At 35.2% G+C, this 22,582-nt stretch overlaps 1 protein-coding gene across 3 annotated transcripts in view; it reads left to right on the top strand.

Moving 5' to 3' along the window:
* LOC114083716 (MOB-like protein phocein) overlaps positions 1-21,116 on the top strand; it is a 38,785-nt gene extending 17,669 nt beyond the window's left edge. For 2 of the 3 annotated variants that reach the window (XM_027924967.2, XM_027924964.2), the window contains 6 exons: positions 3,904-4,004; positions 8,322-8,364; positions 8,559-8,645; positions 12,557-12,636; positions 14,109-14,220; positions 14,338-21,116. In XM_027924967.2, coding sequence (XP_027780768.1) covers positions 3,904-4,004; positions 8,322-8,364; positions 8,559-8,645; positions 12,557-12,636; positions 14,109-14,220; positions 14,338-14,469 — 555 coding nt within the window. In that variant the 3' untranslated portion in view covers positions 14,470-21,116. Of the gene's footprint in view, positions 1-3,903; positions 4,005-8,321; positions 8,377-8,558; positions 8,646-12,556; positions 12,637-14,108; positions 14,221-14,337 lie in introns of all 3 variants that reach the window. The other variant, XM_071618963.1, reaches the window with a different exon arrangement.
* Positions 21,117-22,582: the final 1,466 nt, after the last annotated feature.

Raw genomic sequence — 22,582 nt, 5'->3', positions numbered from 1 at the left:
GAGCTGTATTCCCAAGCCCTAGAAGTGGTTTTTCCATTCCTAAGCCAGAATTTCTATTTGACCACTCTCTGTCATCACTGTAGTATTTATTTTGGGGTTTCATATCAAGCCTAGAGTTCTTTTTTTGGTAGGGGAGGTGTGTGTGTGTGTGTGAGGGGGGGGGGGCGGGGAGGGAGGGAGGGAGATTGAATCCAGGGCCTAGCACATGCTAGGCAAGTGCTCTATCATGCTACATCTTTAGCCTTTTTATTTTTTTTTATTTTGAGATAAGGTCCAGGCTGATCTCAAATTTGTTATCCTCCTGCCTCAGCCTCCCAGGTAGCTGGGATTATAGGCATGTGCCACTGTATTGAGCTGTTTTTGGTTTTCTTTCTTTCTTTCTTTTTTTAAGAGAGAGAGAGAGAGAGAGAATTTTAATATTTATTTTTTAGTTATTGGCGGACACAACATCTTTGTTTGTATGTGGTTCTGAGGATCGAACCCGGGCCGCACACATGCCAGGCAAGCGTGCTACCACTTGAGCCACATCCCCAGCCCTTTGGTTTTATTTCTAAACTGAAGATCTCTAAGACAACTGATGAAAGTGGCTACTCTAAACAGAATTTCACTGTAGACAAAACAGTCTCATACCGAAAAAAAAAAAAAAATTATATTTAGGACATTCATAGCTAGAGAGAAGTCAATACCTCCCTTCAAAGCTTCAATGGATAGACTACCTCTCATGTTAGGAGTTAATGAAGCCAATGGCTTCAAGTTGAAACCAAGGTTCGTGAACTATTCTGAAAATCCTAGGACCCTTAAGAATTATACTTAAGCCAGGTGCAGTGGTGCAAGCCTGTGAAAAGAATCTTTTCTGAGCAGAAGGTCTCAACAGTGGGCTTAAAATATTCTGAGGACTGTGTTATAAACAGATTTTGCTGTCATCTAGGCTTTTCTTTTTTTGAAACAGGATCTCTCTATGTTGCTGAGACTGACCTTAAGCTTGTGAGTCTTCTGCCTTAGCCTTCTGAGTCACAGGGATCGCCAAGAAATACAAAAGAATCAGGGTGTATACTCTATTTTTGATGAATTTTGTTCTCTTTATCACTCCATGGCTTTAATATTTCAAACCATTATTTGTCTTTGACCTCAAGTAAGGTGGTTTAAGTGAGGCCAGTAAACATTAATGAAACACTTTCTCTGTTTCAGGTGCTAATACCAAAATGCAAAACAAAACTTAAGTCTTTGTGTTCATGGTCTCACTATTTGTTGGAGACATAAGAAAATAAGTGCTATTTTTTTGTGTGAAATAAATGCTAGTAAAAGTTCTGTAGAAGGAATCGTGGGGTAGGAAAGATAAAAATGAATAGACAGATTGCTAATTCAGATGATACAAAAAACAAATGTGGTCATAAATCAGAAAATTCTGTGTAGACTGGAATTCAGGCATACCTTAGAGAAATTGTAGGTTTGAATTCCAAACCACCACAATAAAGATATTGCAATAAAGCAAGTCACATGATTTTTTCTGTTTCCCAGTGCATATAAAAGTTTACAATTACCCTGTACTGTAATATCTATTAAATGTGCAATAACAGTCTAAAACACTAATAAGTATACCTTAATTTTAAATTATTTTTTGAGTTGGAGGCGCATTTATTTATTAATATTTATTTTCTAGTTTTTAAGTGGACACAACATCTTATTTTACATTTATGTTGTGCTCAGGATCCATCTCAGTGCCTCAATCATGCTAGGCAAGCACTCTACCACTGAGCCACAACCCCAGCCCCTGGAGGTGTAGATTTAGTATAGCTTGCACTTAGCATGCATGAGGCCCTGGGTTGGAACCCCTGCACTGCAAAAACAAAGCAAAAAAGCAAACAACTTTATTGTTAAAAATTGCAATCGATCATCAGAGTTCAGTAAGTCATAATCTTTTTTTAAGAATGGAGACTGCTTTATAACTTGCAACAACTATATTTGATAGCATTTTCCCCCTTTTGGTACTGGGATTGAACCACTGAACCACATTCCCAGCTTTTTTTTATTTTTGAGACAGGCTCTTGCTCAATGGCATAGGGGATTGCTAAATTGCTAAGGCTAGCTCTGAATTTCTTGCCTTAGCCTAATCCCACATGCCTGGGATTACAGGCATGTGATACTGTGCCTGGCTGTTTGATAGCATTTTACCCACACTAGTTTGACTATAAAAATTGAAATCAAGCTGGGTATGGTGGTGCACACCTGTATTTCCAGCTGCTTGGGAGGCTGAGGCAGGAGAATCACAAGTTCGAAGCCAGCCTCACCAATTTAACAAGGCCCTAAGGAACTCAGCAAGACCTTGTCTCAAAATAAGATATGAAAAAGGTCTAGGGGTGCTGGGGTTGTGGCTCAGTGGTAGAGTACTCGCCTAGCATGCATGAGGCACCGGGTTTGATCCTGAGCAGCACATAAAAATAAAAGGTTTTGTGTCCACCTAAAACTAAAATATATATATATATATATATGTTTTTTAAAAAGCTCTTTTTTTAAAAAAAAAAAAAAAAGGTCTGGGATGTGGCTCAGTGGGTAAGCACCTGTGGGTTCAGTCCCCCATACTAAAAACAACAACAACAAAAAATTGAAATCAATCTTTTCAAACCCTGCTGCTAAGTTTATATAATATTCTAAACCTGTTGTTGTCATTAACAGTATTTACAGCATCTTCATCGGGTGTTTCTTCTCAAGGAAGCATGTTTTTGCTTTTCCCTAAGAAGCAACTCCATCTGTTAAAGTTTAATCATGAGATTGCAGAGATTCAGTCACATACTAAGGCTTTGTGTCTAATTCTATTGTCTTGCCACTTCTATCATATCTGCAGTTCCTCTGCTGCAGTCTTTAACCTGTAAAAGACATTTGTGAGGGTTGCAATCAACTTCCAAACTCCTGTCAATGTTAACGTATTGACAGCCTCTCACAAATCACAAGTGTTCTTTCTTTTTTAATTTAAATTGTTTTTCAGAATGATACATAAAAACATACAAGTTGTACATGTTAATTGGGGTAATGAGTGTTTTTTTTGGGGGGGGGGGGTACCAGGGATTGAACTCATAATCACTGAGCCACATCCCTAGCCCTGTTTTGTATTTTATTAGATACAGGGTCTCACTGAGTTGCTTAGCGCCTCATTAAATTGCTGAGGCTGGCTTTGAACTCCTGATCCTCCTGCCTCTGCTTCCCGAGCTGCTGGAATTGTAGGCGTGTGCCACCGTGCCTGGCCATGAGTGTTCTTTATACCATTTAGAATGGTAAATCCTTTCCAGGTTGCTGGGATTACAGGTGTGCAGCACCAGGCCTGGCTGCTTGTCAATTTTTAAAACAACTTTCCTTGGGTATAATTAATATGCCATATAAATAACCATTTAAAGTGTACAATTCTGTGGTTCTATTCAGAGTTGAACAGCCTCAACTTAGTTTAATTTTGGATTGTTTTTGTTGACCCTAAAAGAAAACCCCATCCCCAATAGCAGTCAGCTTCATTCTCCTCTCTGCCTTCCTCTTCTCCTCAAACCTTAGCAACTGATAATCTAGTTTCCATCGCTAGAGGTTTGCTTAATCTAGATATTTTATATAAATGGAATCATATGATATATTCACAGTCACATTTACATTGTCTATATTTTATATTCATATGAAAACTATGGTTTTTCAATTTTGATCCCAGTTCTAGTTTTGATACTCTATCTCCAATGAAGTTGACTTGGAAGGGTTACCTCCTTTTTTGAGTTAACGGATGATTCAAAACTTGATTTTCTTTTTAGTGTATAACCCAAAAGTTGAACCACAACTGCAGTTTTGTATTAAAAAATGGAATACATTTAAAACCAAATTTGTCACGTAGTACAATATTTTAATTAACCATAAGAACTTCTTTGTTTATAGTATATTCAACAGAACATAAGGGCAGATTGCTCCAATATTGACAAAATTCTTGAACCTCCTGAAGGCCAAGATGAAGGTGTGTGGAAATATGAACATTTAAGGTAAGTTCTTATGATACATTAAAAAGCAATTATGCTTATGGTAAAGATATCCTTCAGTATCTACTAATGATAATAATGAATCAGACCTTGTAAAGATCAAAACGCCACATTCTAAAGCTTTTGTGTCTTAATTGTTAAAAAGGTTCTTCAGCTTTGTTGTTCACTGGTTGTTTCCATGTGGAGTAATGCTACAAAGTCACTTGTTTTGAAAGGTGGCTGCAGACTTGCTTGTGCATGTTTCTATATTTAGGGATTTGGGCTTACTGTCTTTTTACATGGTTTTCCTTAATTGTATCCCTTAACTACAGATGCATTTTTTTCCATTTTCCCACTCATGAATAACTTTAATAGAGGATCACCTCTAGGTCCTAATCTAGGCTTAATATCTGATGAATTACTTAAGAACTGTCCAAACTTCCAGTCTTCCCTTTGGTAAATAAAGATTAATTATATTCCTAAAGTAAGGATTTTTATGCTTTCATTATATCCTTTGAATGAGATTATTGTTGACTAGTGAATAGGTAGAGTTAACATTATTATTTTTTGTTCTGGGGATTGAACCCAAGGGTGTTGTTACCACTGAGCTAAGTTCCCAGCCCTTTTATTTTTTTATTTTTATTTTTGAGACAAGGTCTAGTTGCTTAGGACCTCACTAAGTTGCTGGGGCTAGCCTTGAACTTATGAGCCTCCTTCCTCAGCCTGTTGAGTTGCTGGGATTACAGGCATATGCCACTATGCCCAGTTTAGAGTTAACTTTGGAAGCAGCAACATCCTGAAGTTAGTACTAAAATTGTAAACTTCCCAGTGCAAGTAAGAGCTGGGATGAGTTGACAGATTAAATATAGAGAATACAGTATAAGTTTAACTGCATAATACATTCTCAACTTGTAGACGGGGCTTTTTTTTTTTTTTTTTTTTTAATTCTTGATGCTGTCTGTTTGCTAAGATGTATATGTCTTGATATGTTCTGTTAAAATGGTTGAGCAATTTTAGAATGATACAACTTCTTTATATGCTTTGCCAGTTTATTAGACAAATCACTTGAATATTTTATTTTAATATATTTATTTTTGTGGGGGTGAGAATCAAACCCAGGGCCTCACACTTTCTTTCTTTCTTTTTTTTTTTTAAGATCTCGCTCTATTGTCCAGGCTGATCATGAACTTAAGCTTTCTAAAAGTGAGGTCTTCCCGGGGATAGAACTCAGTTGGTAGAGTGCCTGCCTCACCTGCACAAAAGCCCTGGGTTCAATCCCCAGCGTGCACTCGCGCGCGCACACACACACACACACACAAAATCTAAAAAGTAAGGTCCAATTTCAGTGTACAGGGTTTTATTTCAGATCTAAGAAAACATTTTGTTCCCTATTTAACCTATACTGTGAGATATGCATTATATGAAACATATAAAAGTTTTATTCTGTTTTTCCTGGTGCTATTATATTTACTTTTGTTATTTTTTTCTACTAACCACTTTTGGAGGGGTGAATTTAATATTGTAGTCATATATGTATTCTTTGGTCTCTTTGTTATATTGTATGTCACTGTAGTTGACCAAGAAGAGTTCCTTAAGTAGCCTTTTTGGGCTTTTTTTTTTTTCCTACATTCTTGATGTTATTGAACCTGAGGCTATGTACTTGCTGTTATTGGTTAATTAATTATATTATGATGTTAGTTTGAGTTGGATCATGACTTTATTCAAATCTCCCAGTAGCTCATTCTGAATCTTTATGATTAGAAAAAGATACCCCTTTGAATGGTGTACAGTTTTATGCCAGGATGTGTGGCTTGATACCTGAGATGTCAGACTAAATTTCTGTCCTAGCCTGTCTCTTCAGCTCTGCCATTGTATGTATTGCCCTGTATTAGATTAATTTAAAGCCTTGCTGTTAGGTTTGTACTGTTTATCCCAGATTATACCTGCAACACTTCAAAACAGTTAATTTTACTGTAGACTATAAGAAGGTTGGATTAGGTAAGACATTTGCTTATCACCACCACTGTTCGTTACCACTTAATGGGAAACAACTCAAAAACCCATAACCTGTAGCCTACTGATACAGGGAAATAGAAGATGATGGATAATTTAGAAGTAGTGTTATTTTTGCAATCTAAGAAGAAATATTAGGCATCTGGAAAGAAAATTATAGACAACTAAAAATTTGATTCTTGTCTTTTTGTTTTCTTCTATTATAGTGTACCTAAAATAAATATGTAAATGAGTGTAGTTTTTCTTTTACCAAATTAGTTCATATATGTCCCCTTTATTCTTATCATTTGGAAATCCCTTTCATCTTCTAATTGTTTAGGTTTTAGCTTTGCATTTGGGGGGAAGCAAAGTTTGTTTTGGTTTATTTGGTTGTTTGGTAGTTTGTATTTGGGATTTAACCCAGGGACACTTTCCCACTGAGCCATATCTCCAGCCCTTTTCAATTTTATTTTTTTGAGACAGGGTCTCACTAAGTTGCTGAGGGCTTTGCTAAGTAGCTGAGGCTGACCTCAAACTTGCAGTCCTCCTGCCTCAGTCTCCCGAGTTGTTAGGATTATAGTTCTGCCATGCCTGGTGGAACCAAAGTATTTTAATTTGTTTGCGGGGGAAACAGTTTTGATTTTCAACCTTGATATGGTACACTAAATATTATTAGATAGTATTTTTATAGGGAACACATTCAGTAGCTTGACAACTATAAAATTATTTTTATGACATAGAGGATTGTCTTACATCAAATGCCTGTCTAAAACTGTCTTGTAATTTCCTACATTCTTCATTTATTAAAAAATATTGAGGGGCTGGGGTTGTGGCTCAGCGGTAGAGCACTCGCCTCTCACATGTGAGACCCTGGGTTCAATTCTCAGCACCACATACAAAAATAAACAAGTAAAATAAAGGTGTTGTGTCCAACTACAACTAAAAAAATTTAAAAAAGAATATTAAGCACTTACTGTATGTCAGTCATTATATAGGCTTTACAATTATTAGTTTGTTTTAGAAGAAAAGAATATTACCAAAAAATTGCCAAAGGCCTGGGGGTACGATTTAATGGTAGAGAACTTGCCTAACATACACAGGGCCCTGGGTTTAATTTCCAACAGAGGGGGAAAAAATTGGCAAGATCTGTTAAGTAACAAAAGCATTTTAGAAAATTGTATATGATCTGATCCCAAAATATTTTTAAAAAATTTTTTTTGTACTTGTAGATGGACATCATGCCTTTATTTTATTTATTTTTGCATGGGTTGCTAAGGATCAAACCCAGTGTCTCACACATGCTAAGTGAGTGCTCTGCCACTGAGCCACAACCCCAGCCCAATACCAATATATTTTAATCTGTACATAGAAAAATAAATTTGCATTAAAACAGTAGTTAACTTTTGGGAGAAATAGTTGAATTATAGAAAATTTACATCTTCTACATTATAAATTTGGTAGTGTTTGACTTTTGTTTATTGTTTTAGTTTTATGGTGCTGGGAATAGAACCCAGAGCCTCATACTGGCTAGACAAGCAAGTGCTCTTCCATTGATGTACACCCCCAACTCTGAAGATTTTAAAGGAGTATATTATTCATAATGAGAATAAAACTTTGAAAATACATATAACACATTTATTCTATCAGAAAAAGTCTAGTATTCTGTGTCTCTTTGTATATGAATATATACATATACTTTTTTAGACAACTGAAATATTACTGTAAACAGACATTTACCCTTTGTATGTATATATGTGCCAAAATTTTACTACCCTCCAATTGAAATATTTCAAAAAAATTTGTCATATTATAGTTCCTGTGAACATCTTTGTAATCTGTATCTGCTGCAGTTCTAATTATTTTATTACAATAGATGGATGACCTAGTTTAAAAGTACACAATTTCTAAGACTCTGGTTAAATATTTTCAAATTACCTCTTACAAAAATCATATTAATTTCTAGTGTATAAAAGAGCAATCAGCTCTCTGGACTCTGCTGTTGAACCTTTTTGGGTCATTGCTTTTGGGTTTTAATATGTAAATCTTTGGAAGAAATGTGCCATTGTCAGTTCTGGTGGTGGTGATAATAGTGATGAGAAAGGAAAAATGATACTGATGAGATTCTATTTCTACAATTAATTTTCTAAAAATAACTGGAGCCAGGCATAGTGGCATGTGCCTATAGTCCCAGCTACAAGGGAGCTAAGGTGGGAGGATTGCTTGAGCCCACAAGTTCAAGATCAGTCTGGGCAACATAGCAAGATCCTGGCTCAAAAAGAAAAAGAAAAAAAAAAAAAAAAACCTGTGGAGAATAAATGTGATTTTTCATTTATATATTTGCATTTTCAGGCAATTCTGCCTTGAACTAAATGGACTTGCTGTCAAACTTCAGGTAATATTTTCTGTAAGTTAAAGCTGTAATTAAAAGTTCTGATATATTTCTGTTTTTGTAACTTAATGTGATTACAAAGACTTATCCGACTTTTCTAATAATTTTTCTTGTATTTTACATGGAAATGTAGTAACCCAATGATAATCATTTTCATCATTATTTTACATATTAACAAATACAATTATTTTTAACAGAGTGAATGCCACCCAGATACTTGTACTCAAATGACAGCAACTGAACAATGGATTTTTCTTTGTGCAGCTCATAAAACTCCAAAAGAGGTGAGGATTTATGAAATAGAATAACTAGTAATCATCATAACCTAAATATATTCAAGACATTGGTAGGCAGATTTTTAGGATTTTCAATTTCTGTTTGTTTGCCACTTGGTTTAGAATGTCTTGCCTGCAAGGTTATTACCACAGTGCTGTTTTAGGATTTCTTATGATTAGCATCATTTTTCATACTTCAGCAATTACGTGCAGTAGAACTCACTTTCTGATTAACTGACTTACCACAAAATAATATTTTCACACTAATAGTTGAGATATGCTTGTTTATATTTTTGTTGTCATGTTCTTTTTTTAAAACATTTTTTATTGTTGTTGTAGATGGACACGTATCTTTATTTCTATTTGTTTGTTTATTTATTTATTTATTTGGTGCCGAGGATTTTGAACCCAGGACCTCACACCTGCTAGGCAAGCGCTCTACTACGGAGCCCTTATAATTTCTTTTGAGAGGCAGAACCATTGATTACTTATTGATGTCTAGTCTTTTTTTAAAAAAATACTTTTTTTGTTGTTGATCGACCTTTAATTAATTAATTAATATGTGGTACTGAGAATCAAACTCAGTACCTCATACATGCTACGAGAGTGCTCTACCATTGAACCACAACCCCAGACCTGATGCCTAGTCTTAGTAGAAATGTTACTTTTGAGATTTTTAATATTTATGTTGTTTTTCTTCTCAGTTTTTGTCAGGGTATACCCTGAGTGTGAACAATAGCAATTGTTTATCATATTTATTTTAAGTCATTCCTTTTTATTATCTGATGCCTAATATGTATTCACTTTTCCTTGTTTTAAAAATGTCCTTTATAGCTGGTTTGTTTACACTATGCATTGTGTTTCCCATGATCTGCATTTTTAAAAAATCTATAGTAATTACTTTTTACTTGACATTTATTAAGGATATTGGTCTAGGCCAGTTCTGTAGAATTATTGATCTTCAAATGCTTATTATATTGAGAGATCTCTAAAGCTAAAGACAAGCGATGTTCAACTTGCAAAATCAGTATTTGGTGTTCTTTTGTTTGAAAAAAGATAAATTCCTATAGGCGCATTGGCTCATGCCTGTAATCCCAGCGGCCCTGGAAGCTGAGGCAGGAGGATCACAGGTTCAAAGCCAGCCTCAGTAAAAGTGAGGCACTAAGCAACTCAGGAAGACCCTGTCTTTAAATAAAATGCAAAATAGGGCTGAGGATGTGGCTCAGTGGTCGAGTGTCCCTGAGTTCAATTCCTGGCACCCCTCCACCCCCCATCCCCCCGAAAAAAAGGGGATAAATTCCCAGAATAAGGAGTATGTGGTACCTGTGTAAGCAAATGGTAATTATTTGGAAGACCAGTTTCATTCAGGATTACATTTTTTGTATTAGTAGAGTGAAGTAACATGAAGATTGTGCATCAGTTTATATCTGGGAAAATCCACATAGCTTTTCATTGATAATTCCCTGAAGTTGGCTAGTTAATGTAGTGATCAATATGATAATTGAAGTTAAGAAACTGTATTATGTCAGTTTTTCATTTCTGTGACCAAACTACCTGACATGAACAACTTAAAGGAAGAAAGATTTGTTTTGGCTAATGGCTTAAGAAGTATAAGTCCATGTTGGGCTGGCTGTAATACTTTGGGCTTCAGGTAAGACAGATCATGGTAAAAGGGCATGGCTGAAGAAAGCTGCTCAGCTCATGACAGCTGGAAAGCAGAAGGGAGAGAGTGGCCAGGAACTATAAATACCCTTTAGGGCATGCCCCCAGAAACCTTCCTCCAACCACGTCCCAGTGCCTACAATTTCTACCACCTCCTAGTATTCCATTCACTTATTAATGGATCAATCACTAATGAAGTCAGAGCCTTCATGAACTAGTCACCTCCTAAAAGCTCCACCTCTAAACATTGCTGCATTGGAGACCAAACCTTCAGCACATGAGACTGTAGGGGACATTCTATATCCAAACCATAACAAAAACTAAGTCAAGAAGACCAGGTTCATTTTGCCCAAAGGTAAAGATGCATTTTTCTCACTTTGGGTTAGAGATGTTCTTCTGTTTGTAATACATTATGTCTTAAATATAGTGTCATTCTCACATCTACTGTCTTCCTTATTAATATTAAATGTAAGCTGGGATAATCATTAGCATTAGGACCTATAGTGAAGTCTTAAATTGCAACATTGCTTGCTGAGTTCTAGTTACAATGAATTGGCCAAATGTCGAGGAAGGATGATAGTGCTATTTCCAAGTGATAATTTATAGAATGATGTTAATGTTAAAAATAAAAACAGAAAGCCAGGCATGGTGGCACACACCCATAATCCCAGAGGTTTGGGAGTTTGACAGGAGGATCAAAAATTCAAAGCCAGCCTCAGCAACTTAGCAAGGCCCTAAGCAATTTAACAAGTAAGCACCCCTCGGTTCAAACCCCAGTATAATTTCTGAACTCTTTTGAGGTAATTGTGCATAATCAAGAAACTATAGAAATTGACAGACTAGTAGATAATAAAATTGCCTTTAATTTGATACAGGGTCTCACTAAATTGCTAAGGCTGACTTCAAACTTTTGATTTTCCTACCTTAATTATCCAAGTTGCTGAGATTATAGGTATATACCTCCTGCCCAGGATTTTTTGTTTGTTTTTTGGCACTTGGGATTGAACCCAGGTATGCCTTACCACAGAGCTCCATACCCAGCCTTTTATTTTTTATTTTTCCCATTCAGTGAGTAGGGCCTCCCTAAGTTGTTGAGGCTGGCTTCAAATTTGCAGTCCTCTTGCCTCAGCCTCCTGAGTCTCCTGGATTGCAGGTGTGTACCACCATGCCCAGCCAACCCCACCCCCTTTTAGTTGTTTATATGTTTGCCATGCTACCATACTGAGCTGTCTTTAGTAGTTATTGCATTTCTAAATATCAACTTCAGTTTCAGCACCTGAAAAATAATTCAAATTACTAAATAAAGCTAGAATCATTATTATTCCTTTCTCTAGTTGTTTTCCTTCTGGTCCACTCTTGGCTTATTCCTAATCATCCTTGTCCCTTGATGTTACTTCCTTTCTGTCTTCAGGGAAATTACTTTGTAGTTTTATTTTTCTCTTTAAGTTTACTGACTCTCCATGAGCTGATATATTTAATTGTTTCTGATAAATGTAATAGAATAAGACAGGTTTATTAAAACTTAAAGATACTTAAAATTTTTACATGAGAATTTAAAAGAGGTTCAAGGAGAAAGTGTTTTAGAGAGCTTTTAGATTGGCAAATGGCATCCCAGGGGGATAATGAGGGATGTTTTCCAGGTTGTAGGAAGGCAGTGGTCCCTGGAAATAATTTGTGAAGGGAAGGAGGCTTTGGGACGCTTAGTAATGTATAAACCAGTAGGCTAGGAATTATAAACCAGTAGGCTAGGAATTAGTGTATCTGGGATGTTGTTTGGGAGCCCTTTTTCCTAACTATATGATTTGCATAATTATTGACCATTCATTTGACGTTGAATGTATAATCAGGTTGGATTAGTTAAATTAGGGGTGCTTTTCACTTGCTTTTTTGTTTTTGTTTTTGCATTGCTGGGGATCATCCCAGGACCTTTTACAAGCTAGGCAAACGCTTTACCACTGAGTTACATCCCCAGCCATCTTCCCAGTCCTAAACATTGTTTTCTTCTAGGTTTATTGTTTGGAATGAAATTGGGAGACTGATTAGTGTATTTTCTAGAAGCCTGATATTATGGTTCATGTGAATATAAAAGCTTTATTTATTGATGTAACATTGTCTTTTATGATCATTTTGAAATTGTAAAGGACTTTTTTCTTAGAATATACTCAAGTCTTTGGAGTAAGTTACCTAGATAATAAATATACCTAATTTAAGAGATAGAGCTTTTTGCTGATGCATTTTTAAAATCTTTTCTTTTCTAGTGTCCTGCTATAGACTATACTAGACACACACTTGATGGTGCTGCGTGTCTTCTGAATAGCAATAAATATTTTCCCAGCAGGTAAACAAAGCTTTAAACATGATGTTAAATTTTGTGAGTTTACTTTAAAAGATTGATGTTTTAAAACTAAAATTAGGTGATGGTTATTATTTTTTTTAAGCTATGTTTATTTGTTTATGGATTTTTGTGGGCTTCTTGGTTTTTGTTTTTATTTTGGTGGTACTGGCAGTTGAACCCAGGACCTTGTGTGTGCTAGGCAAGACTCTACCTTTGAACTACATCTTTAGTCAAATTACTGTGATATATTTTGGCTTGCTCATATAATTCAAGTTTTAAAATTAGGATTATAGTTAAACAGCAGGACTTGTTTCCCAAACCTCATAGACCAAGTCAATCAAGATTAGTTCTGCCTCTGTGCATCATTTCCTAGGTCTCTTCCTATTATGCTTTAGAGTTGAGATATTTACGAGCTTGTTCACTTGAATCGCTGATAGTCAGCCTCTACTTATACAGCATGCCTACAGTACAGACTTTCCTAAGTTGGAGCACTTGTTTTTGTAGGATTCTTTTTTCTCTCCTATAGTTTTTTTTGTTTGTTTGTTTCCCTATAGATTTTTAAGATCTGGGAAGAAGCCATGTATACATTATATTATTGGTGAGGTTTGTGATTGGTCTTTTATTCTTTTAAGACATTTGTTACTAACTTGGGAGGCTGAGTCAGGAAGAAGCAAGGAAGATTGGCCAGCTTGGGAAACCTGGGGAGACTCTGTCTCAAAAATTTTGAAAAAGGGGATAGGAATATGTAGCTCAGTGGTAGAGTACTTGACTACCATGTGTGAGGCCCTGGATTCAATACTCAGTACTGGGGAGTAGGGGATGGGGAGTCAATTTGTTTCCTGGTGGTTGGACTTGAGATTTTTTTCCTCCAAAATATTTATATTTGCTCAAGAAGCTCATATAAAATACTTTTTTTTTAAAGTGGGGCTGGGGACATAGCTCAGTTGGAAGAGTGCTTGCCTCGCATGCACAAGGCCCTGGATTCAATCCCCAGCACCACAAACAAACAAACAAAAGTGATTTTATTTCAATATCCTGTATATACATATTTTTTAAAAGAATATCAGAAATAGGCATATTTTGATTTTTCAAAAAATCCAGTTCTATAGAATAAGGAATATTCCTCTTTGTTTTAATCTCCTCTACTGGACAGAGTATTAACATAGTAAAATATTGTATTAAGTTTTGAGTTATCAGGGATTCATTTTAACTGTATTGAACTTTATAAGTTTCAGAACTGTAATATTGAATTTAACTTCAGTACTGTGGTTAAGGTGAAAGAGCACTGGCCCGGGAGTGAGTATTGGGAGGGTTACAGGTCTGCTTCTGGCACTTGTTAGTATTGTGTGATTTTAGATTAGTCACTTATTTTTTCTAGATGTAGATTTCTATACTTGTAAATTGAGAAGATTGTATTATATTGTCCTAACATTTTATTGAGCTCTACGAATCCATGATTTTGTTTCTGTTTTTAGGGTTAGCATAAAAGAATCATCTGTAGCAAAACTAGGATCAGTATGCCGTAGAATTTACAGAATATTTTCACATGCTTATTTTCATCACCGGCAGATATTTGATGAGTATGAAGTAAGTATATTTCATTAATTATACTAATAACATTTTTATCAGAATGATAATATGTGTTGATATTCTAGTTTTTTGATTTTGGATAATGAAATAACTTCTTTTCCTTCCTTTCTACAGAATGAAACATTTTTATGTCATCGATTTACTAAATTTGTGATGAAATATAATTTGATGTCGAAGGATAACCTGATTGTACCAATTTTAGAAGAGGAAGTTCAGAATTCAGTTTCTGGGGAAAGTGAAGCATGAAGGGAATCATACAGAAAAATGTACTGATCACATAATTAACGTTAATTATGTACTGTATATATATATATCATTTTAGACACATCAATCATGTATCCACATTATAGCTTCTTTCTTTAGTATAGGTTTTTGTATGCTGTGTGTTGCCTTTTAAAATGGGAAATACTTTTTAAGTTATTCATGAGCTGTATATTCACCAGTGTGGCACTCACAGTTTTTAAATAAGATTAGTATTATCTGTTTATAATGCTTGTTAATAAAAGAATTTACAGTTTGGTAAAATTGCTGCTAAACAATCATTGGATCACAATCCTCATCAAATAAACCTATCTATAAAAATGAGTGAGCTTGAAGTTTCAACAAGCCATTTACTGAAAAGATAGTAATGTTTTCCTTTGGTTTTACCCCTGAGTTTAGATATTTTAAACAATTCTGTAGTACATAGTTTCATCTTAACTGTTAACATTTTGAAAATTAGGTAAGTGTTTTAAAATTCTGTTTATAGTTTTTGATATACATATGTGATTATTATCCAAATAAAAGAGCAAATGAGGGATTAGTAATACTTAAATAAGTTTACTATGCTACATAAAGTATGTTCTAGGCCAGTATAGTATAGTTGGAAAGGTTTTACCTTTTCATAATAGCAGATTATTAAATATGTGATGATGATAACAGTAAGGCACTAAATGATGTTCCCACTGGAAACCTGCCCTGTCTCCTCCTTCTCATATCCCTTAATCCTCTCCCCAAACCACTTTGGCTTAGAAGTTTTTTCACCATGATTTAGTTGTGGCTTATTCCTATTTATATTTGTATTAATTGCTTACAGATTATACCTCATATTAGCAATTATATTACACTACAGGAAAACTGTATTGGCATAGGCTCTTGCTTATCTTTGTTTTGGGAAATTGTTCTTACTACTTATAGCCTTAAGATAGTTTGACGTTTCCTGTTAGTGATATTAATCTTCTAATCCTAGCAGCATTAAATAGAAATGAAGACATACTATAGTATTTATTTTATGCCCCCTCCCCAAAAATTTATGTTGAATTATTATACAGGTGAGATTATTTGTAGTAATTTACAGGTTCCAATGATGTTTATGCATGGTCATATGTTTTGGGACTTTGTTATAATTCATTGTCTTTAACAAAAATTCAAGTGCAGGTTTAACAATTTTATAATTTGTTGAGTAAGGTTTTTTGTAAAGTGTTGGAGGTCTTATTGCCAAACTGGTTTTAATGACTCACTAAGATAGGATAAAAAAATTGTACGTGTTGTGAAGAAAATACTGAAAGCCATCTCTTGACCAAACTTAAACAAACTTGAGGAACTTTTTTTTTTTTTTTTTTTCATTTAAAGGAGTTATTTTGAAGTGAAGATGAAAATGTATTCATCTTAATTTTTTGTTAATTTGAGGAAATAAATTATACTGTATTACAAGGCAAGTATGTACAGAAAAGGGTGGGAAATAGTAGAAGACTGAGAGTATGTTTATATAGTTTATTCTTTTCCAAGCCTGCCTGTCTTTTTGACTTTAAACAGTACTATCCCAGCAGCCACAGTCATTACTGTACCACAAACCACAATTATCTTTCAAGAAGTTTTATGTTCACAGTGAAAGGAATGTATTGACTTTGAAATTATGCATTTATATTAATGTTAGTATAAACCAATGGGAATAGTACTTTTTAAACAAATTTGCTAAATATTGAGAGACTAAACTACTAAGTTAATAAATTATATGTAGCAATGTAGCTGTTCTCTGGATGGTGTCTCACAATGGATTTCTGTTGCTTGAATATTTTCTTAGTGAACATTTGAACTAAGGTAGTGACTGGGATTGGTGATTTGGCTAAATATTTTGAATCTTAGTGTTAACAGGGAAATAAAATACCATTTTTTTCCTAACTCATTCCATCCTCCTCCCTGTACTGTGTGTTTGGAATTGATCTTTAAAAAACAAACTCACTCACTCCAAAAGAAAACCTCAGTTCATAGTCTTGTTTTTGTATTTTGTATTCATGTTGACATCTCACTAATCCTCATTATACTGTGAAATTAATTGACTATACTTGTTAAGACCTTAAATGAAATTATTTCTGGTTTTCTTTAATACTATTTACAGAATTTTGAAAATTCACATGTACATAAGTGGTGTTTTTTTAAAAAAGGATTATTGAACCTGAGCTGGCAAACCATTGATTAATAAAGTGTTATAAGAAGAGGAAAAATGGGGAATTCACCGTTCTGTGTGATAAGGAAGTTAGGCTTTACTTTTTGTTTTAAAAACTTTATATAAATCCAAAAGTTAAAATTAGATTTTCTTTTCATAAAGACATATAGTCAACTCACTCTCTTTTTCCTGTTAATTCTGAGAAAGTAGCCAACTTCTAATCACTTACATTTCTCTTAAGAATTATAAAGTTCCTTTGTCTATATTTTCTTTTCTATGACTTGAGGTGTCAAATTTGCATTTCTAGAAGTATCTCAGGTTTTTTTTGTTTCATTTTTGCAGTGCTGAGGATTTAACCCAGGGATGCTTAACCACTGAGTCATATCCCTAGCTTTTTTTATTTTTGCAGTGAAACAGGATCTCACTAAGTCACTTAGGACCTCACTAAGTTGTGGAGGCTGGCTTTGAATTTGTGATCCTCCTGCCTCAGCCTCCCGAGTCACCAGTCTTATAGGTGTATGCCACCACACCCAGCCTGGTTAAATTCTTAATAACCACATTTTTTACTATCAGAATAAAATTAGAAACCTGTGATTGAGTTGTGGTTATAAACACATTTACTGATTGTGAGAGTCATTGTAGTAGAACTAATTTTTTTTCCATGATATTTTGCCTAATCTCTATATGTTGACAACTTTAATTTTCAGGACTTTCTGTAATTTTATTTCTGCAATTCTGTAATTAATATTCAAGAATATTTCTAGAATGTACTAAAGCTTTTTTTCTATAGTTTCTTGCTAAGCAAATGTTTTAGTTAAAAGTAATTGATTTTTATTTTTTGAACCATCTAATTTTTTTCCATGTTCATTAATTTCTTTAAGGATATTAAATAATAATTTGGAATTTTTTTCCGATAATGGCATCAGATGCTTTTGCATCTGGTTTTCTTTTTTAAAATTCTTTTTAGTTATATGTGACAGTAGAAAGTATTTTGGCAAATTATACATACATAGACATGTATTATTCTAATAAGAATCCCCTTGTAACTAATTGTTAATGAAACAGACAATACAGATGTATTTGTACAACACATTTAGCAGTTTGAGATAGTCAAAACATTCACATCTGTTTCCTGAAAAAATAGGCATTATTACTGTCTGGCACACTACAAAACTGGAAAACTACTATGAGTCCACTAGGTGTTAGATGACTCATCCAGCAGGTTGAGGAGCCTCATTCTTTGTGTGATTTCTTTCCTGCCATTGATAATTTTTTATAATACAGAAAGTTTAATATCAAGTATGTGAAACTAAATTTTCATATTAATCTGACTTTCTAAAAGATAAATATATTAACATTTAGATTTTTTTTTTAAAAGAACAGGATAGAGTATTTTTGTTAGTTTGTTTTGTTTTTTTAAGAGAGAATTTTTTAGTATTTATTTTTAGTTTTCGGTGGACACAACATCTTTATTTTTATGTGGTGCTGAGGATCGAACCCAGTGCCCCGCGCATGCCAGGCGAGTGCACTACCGCTTGAGTCACATCCCCAGCCCCGACATTTAGAATTTATATCCATGAAGATAGTATATAAAGGGCCTGATCATTGTCAAATTATGATGACATCAACATTCAAAACTAGTCAGATGTTCATTTTTTAGTGAAATCGGGATTTTATCTGGAGCTAGATTTCTATAAGCCTTGGTAAGTGCAATTTATAATTACATAAACAGTGTGTTTACCACTTTAGGAAGACCTCATGAGAGCCATCTGTACCTTGTGTAACAAAACTTTTCCCTTCAAAATTGTAGTTTTGGGGTCTGGGAGTACAGTTCAGTGGTAGAGCATTTGGCTAGCATGCTTGAGGGTCTGGGTTCGATTCCCAGCACCAAAAAAATTATGATTTACATTATAGGTGGTAGGATTATCAGTTTGTATATGTGTGTGAGAGAGAAAGAGATGTCAAAGTAAATGTTCATGTTACAATGCATTGTTAAAGAATTTTTCTTTCTTTCTCTCTTTCTCTCCTCTCTTTCTTTTGAACCCAGGGGCGCTTAACCACTGAGCCACATCCCCAGGCCCCCTTTTTATGTTTTATTTTGAGAAGAGAGAGCTTCACTAAGTTGCTGTGGCTGGCTTTAAACTCAAGATCTTCCTGCCTCAGCCTTCCAAGTTGCTGAAATTAACAATGTGTGCCACTGTGCCTGGCCGTAGAAGAATTTTCTACATCCCTATAAGTATTTGCTTATTTTAAATATTTTTGGTTTTCCTTAGTATCAATGTCTAGAAGAAAGTTGTTTTTAAGAGCTTAAATAGAATTCTATTTTTCCCCAACCTCTCTCAGAGATAATTTGAAAGGAGCTGATAAAGAACTAAGGGAACCCCATCTAAGGGAATAATGGGTAAAGTCATTATTGCAATAGCAAATGAGGTGATCCTTTATTCACTTCCAGTAATTCAATTGGATCTCTTTGAGGTTAAATCCCTACTTACCTTCTCAAAAGGTACCATTATGTTTTTAAAACTACTGGGGGCTGTAGCTCAGGGGTAAAATACTTGCCTAGCATCTGTGAGGCACTGGGTTCGATTTTCAGCACAAAGGTCTCTTGACAACTAAGAAAATGTTTAAAAAAAAAAAAAAAACAGGAGGGAGAGAAATTATACTTGATTTTTGATAATACTTAGATCACTTTAAAAATCTTTGTTGCTTTTATGGAAATAAAGATTTAGCTTAAAAAATGGTGGTTTTGGCTTTTTAACATTTTATAAAACAAATGTGTTTCTCGGGTTCTGATGTTGAGATACCATGTCAATGATTATATTTGTTTCCTGTGGCTGCTGTAGTAAATTACCACAAATTTAGTGGCTTAAAACAATACAGATTTATTCTCATTTCTTCAAGTCAGATCTCAAAATCAGTTACACTGGGCTATAATCACATTTCTGGTTCCTTCTGAGGCTCTGAGGGAGAATCCTTTCCTTGTTTTCTTCTAGTTGTTGGTGGCTACTAGCATTCTTGGGCTAATGGCTGCATCATTCTAGTTTCTACATCCATTATCTCCATGCTCTCTTCTGCAGTGGGATCTCCCTCTACCAATGAGCACATTTGTGATCACATCCTTGTGGCCACTTGAATCCAGGTTAGTCTCCCACGCTCAAAAGAATTTTTCTTTCTCTCTTTTTTTTTTCTTTTTTTGTGGTGCTAGGGATCAAACTCAGGTCTTTATCCATGCTAGGCAATAGCTGTACCATAAGCCTAAGCCATGTCTCCCTCAAAATTCTTAATCACATTTGCAATGTTTCTTTTGCTATCTGAAGTGACATTCACAGGTAACGTGGTTATAGGGGCCTTTGTTCAGCCTGCCACAACAGTTCTCTCAAATTCATATTGTTACTCTCAAAGACTTCTCTTTCTATGGACTTAATCTTGACTCTGATAGAGCTATTATTTATTTCCTACTTGTTATCCACTTCTTCATGCCTCCCCCCATTTACACACATTCAAGTCTCTAAAAAGGTTGAATTAATTTGAGATCACTTCCTACAAATTACCATTTACTTCACCCTCCTCATAGTTCTTGGTAAGATTTATTTTTAAAATTTATTGTGGTAACAACACTTTTAGGGTCTCCTCCTTCTTTCTGTGTTCTGATAAAAAAACACAGCATTAATCGTTTTGTGACCTACCAGATTTTTCCCAGCAGGCTTGAGCCCAAACCAGGCCCTTGAGCATTCCTAGGCACTGATAAAGATGTTTAGGTTGTTCCCCAAAACTAAAGGAAACTGGCCCTGGTCCTGAGACAAGATTCCTTAAATACTGGAATGAATTCTGTACCCTGGCTTCCGTGCTGCAAACATACCTAAGTAAGACACCTCTTTCTTGCCTCTGTTGAGAGGATTACCTGCAGCACTCTTAAATTTCCCTAATAGTTTGAACTGTTCACCCTGGCATTTAGGGCTACTTTCTTTGGAATCTGAACTGGCCCCATCTCAGTATGGTTAGGGGCATTCCATTTTGGGAATTTCCATGCATCAGATTTTAGGACAACTCCAGCTTTGTTGATGGGAAGAAATATTTGAGATTTACCAATTTACAAGTTTTAAGTATATAGTATTGTTGACTGCAAGTACAATGTCAGATAGCAGATTTATAGAACTTATCTCACTTGACTGCAACTTTTGATTAGTGACTCCTCGTTCCCCTTTCCTATGCTCCTGATAGCCACCATTCCACTCTTGGATTCAATACATCTTTCTATTTTTTAGATGCCTCATATAAGTGAAATTATGCAGTATGTGTCTTTAATTATTTCATGTAGTGTAAGATCTTCAAGCTTAATTCATTTTCTTTTTTAAAACACTATATTGTATGTATTATCACATTTTTTTGTTCATCTGTCAATGGGCATTTAAGTTGTTTGTATACCTTGGCTATCGTAATAAACCAAAGAATGCTAATGTCTTTTCAACATTTGGATTACAGTTCTTTTGCATATGTGCTCAGAAGTAGCATATGCATTTGTACTCTTGCACTCTGCCCAAACCCAAGTTTTAGATTCAAGTTTTAGATTATTTCCTAAAATAAAGCCAAATCTGGGGGCTGGAGGTCTAGGGGTAAGCACTAGTCTAGCATGCTCAAGACCCTAGGTTTGACCCCGAGTACCTCTAAAAAATAGAAATATAAAGCAAATCATATTGATTTTGGTGATACGAAGTCACTATACTGTCCCCAAATAGATAAATCTCCTCAATGTATATGCCAAACAACACTGCACAAACCTGATAATGAAACTGTTATTATCCCTTCTGGATGCTCTGGAGACTATAGACTAGCTGGTAAGGAGCATTCCCCACCCCCTGCCTCGGAAATGGAGATTGAACCCAGGACCTCACACGTGATAGGCAAGCACTCTATGCACTGAACTACATCCCCAACCTGGAACACACTTCTTTTTTTTTTCAGAGGAATATTTTTTTTCTTTTTTTTTTTTTTGTATTATTAGTTGTTCAAAACATTACAAAGCTCTTGACATATCATATTTCATACATTTGATTGAAGCAGATTATGAACTCCCATTTTTACCCTGTATACATATTGCAGATTCACTTCGGTTACACATCCACTGTTTTACATACTGCCATACTAGTGTCGTATTTTGCTGCCCTTCCTATCCTCTACTATCCCCCCTCCCCTCCCGTCCCCTATCCTCCTATCTTCTCTCTCTACCCCATCTACTGTAATTCATTTCTCTCTCTTGTTTTTTTTCCCCTTTCCCCTTACTTCCTCTTATATATAATTTTGTATAACAATGAGGGTCTCCTTCCTTTACCATGCAATTTCCCTTCTCTCTTTCCCTCCCCCCTCTCGACCCTGTTTAATTGTCATCTTCTCATGCTCTTCCTCCCTATTCTGTTCTTAGTTGCTCTCCTTTTATCAAAGATGACATTTGGCATTTGGTTTTTAGGGATTGGCTAGCTTCACTTAGCATAATCTGCTCTAGTGCCATCCATTTCCCTGCAAATTCCATGATTTTGTCATTTTTTAGTGCAGAGTAACACTCCATTGTGTATAAATGCCACATTTTTTTTATCCATCTATTGAAGGGCATCTAGGTTGGTTCCACAGTCTACCTATTGTGAATTGTGCTGCTATGAACATTGATGTAGCAGTATCCCTATAGTACGCTCTTTTAAGGTGTTCAGGGAATAGTCCAAGAAGGGCAATAGCTGGGTCAAATGGTGCTTCCATTCCCAGCTTTCCCAGGAATCTCCATACTGCTTTCCAAATTGGCTGCACCAATTTGCAGTCCCACCAGCAATGTACAAGTGTATCCTTTTCCCCACATCCTCGCCAGCACTTGTTGTTGTTTGACTTCATAATGGCTGCCAATCTTACTGGAGTGAGATGGTATCTTAGGGTGGTTTTGATTTGCAT

Source organism: Marmota flaviventris, chromosome 11 (genome assembly GCF_047511675.1).
Source record: "Marmota flaviventris isolate mMarFla1 chromosome 11, mMarFla1.hap1, whole genome shotgun sequence".
Lineage (NCBI taxonomy): Eukaryota > Metazoa > Chordata > Mammalia > Rodentia > Sciuridae > Marmota > Marmota flaviventris.
Note: the sequence above shows the minus strand (reverse complement) of the source record. Positions and strands in the feature narration are given on the sequence as shown.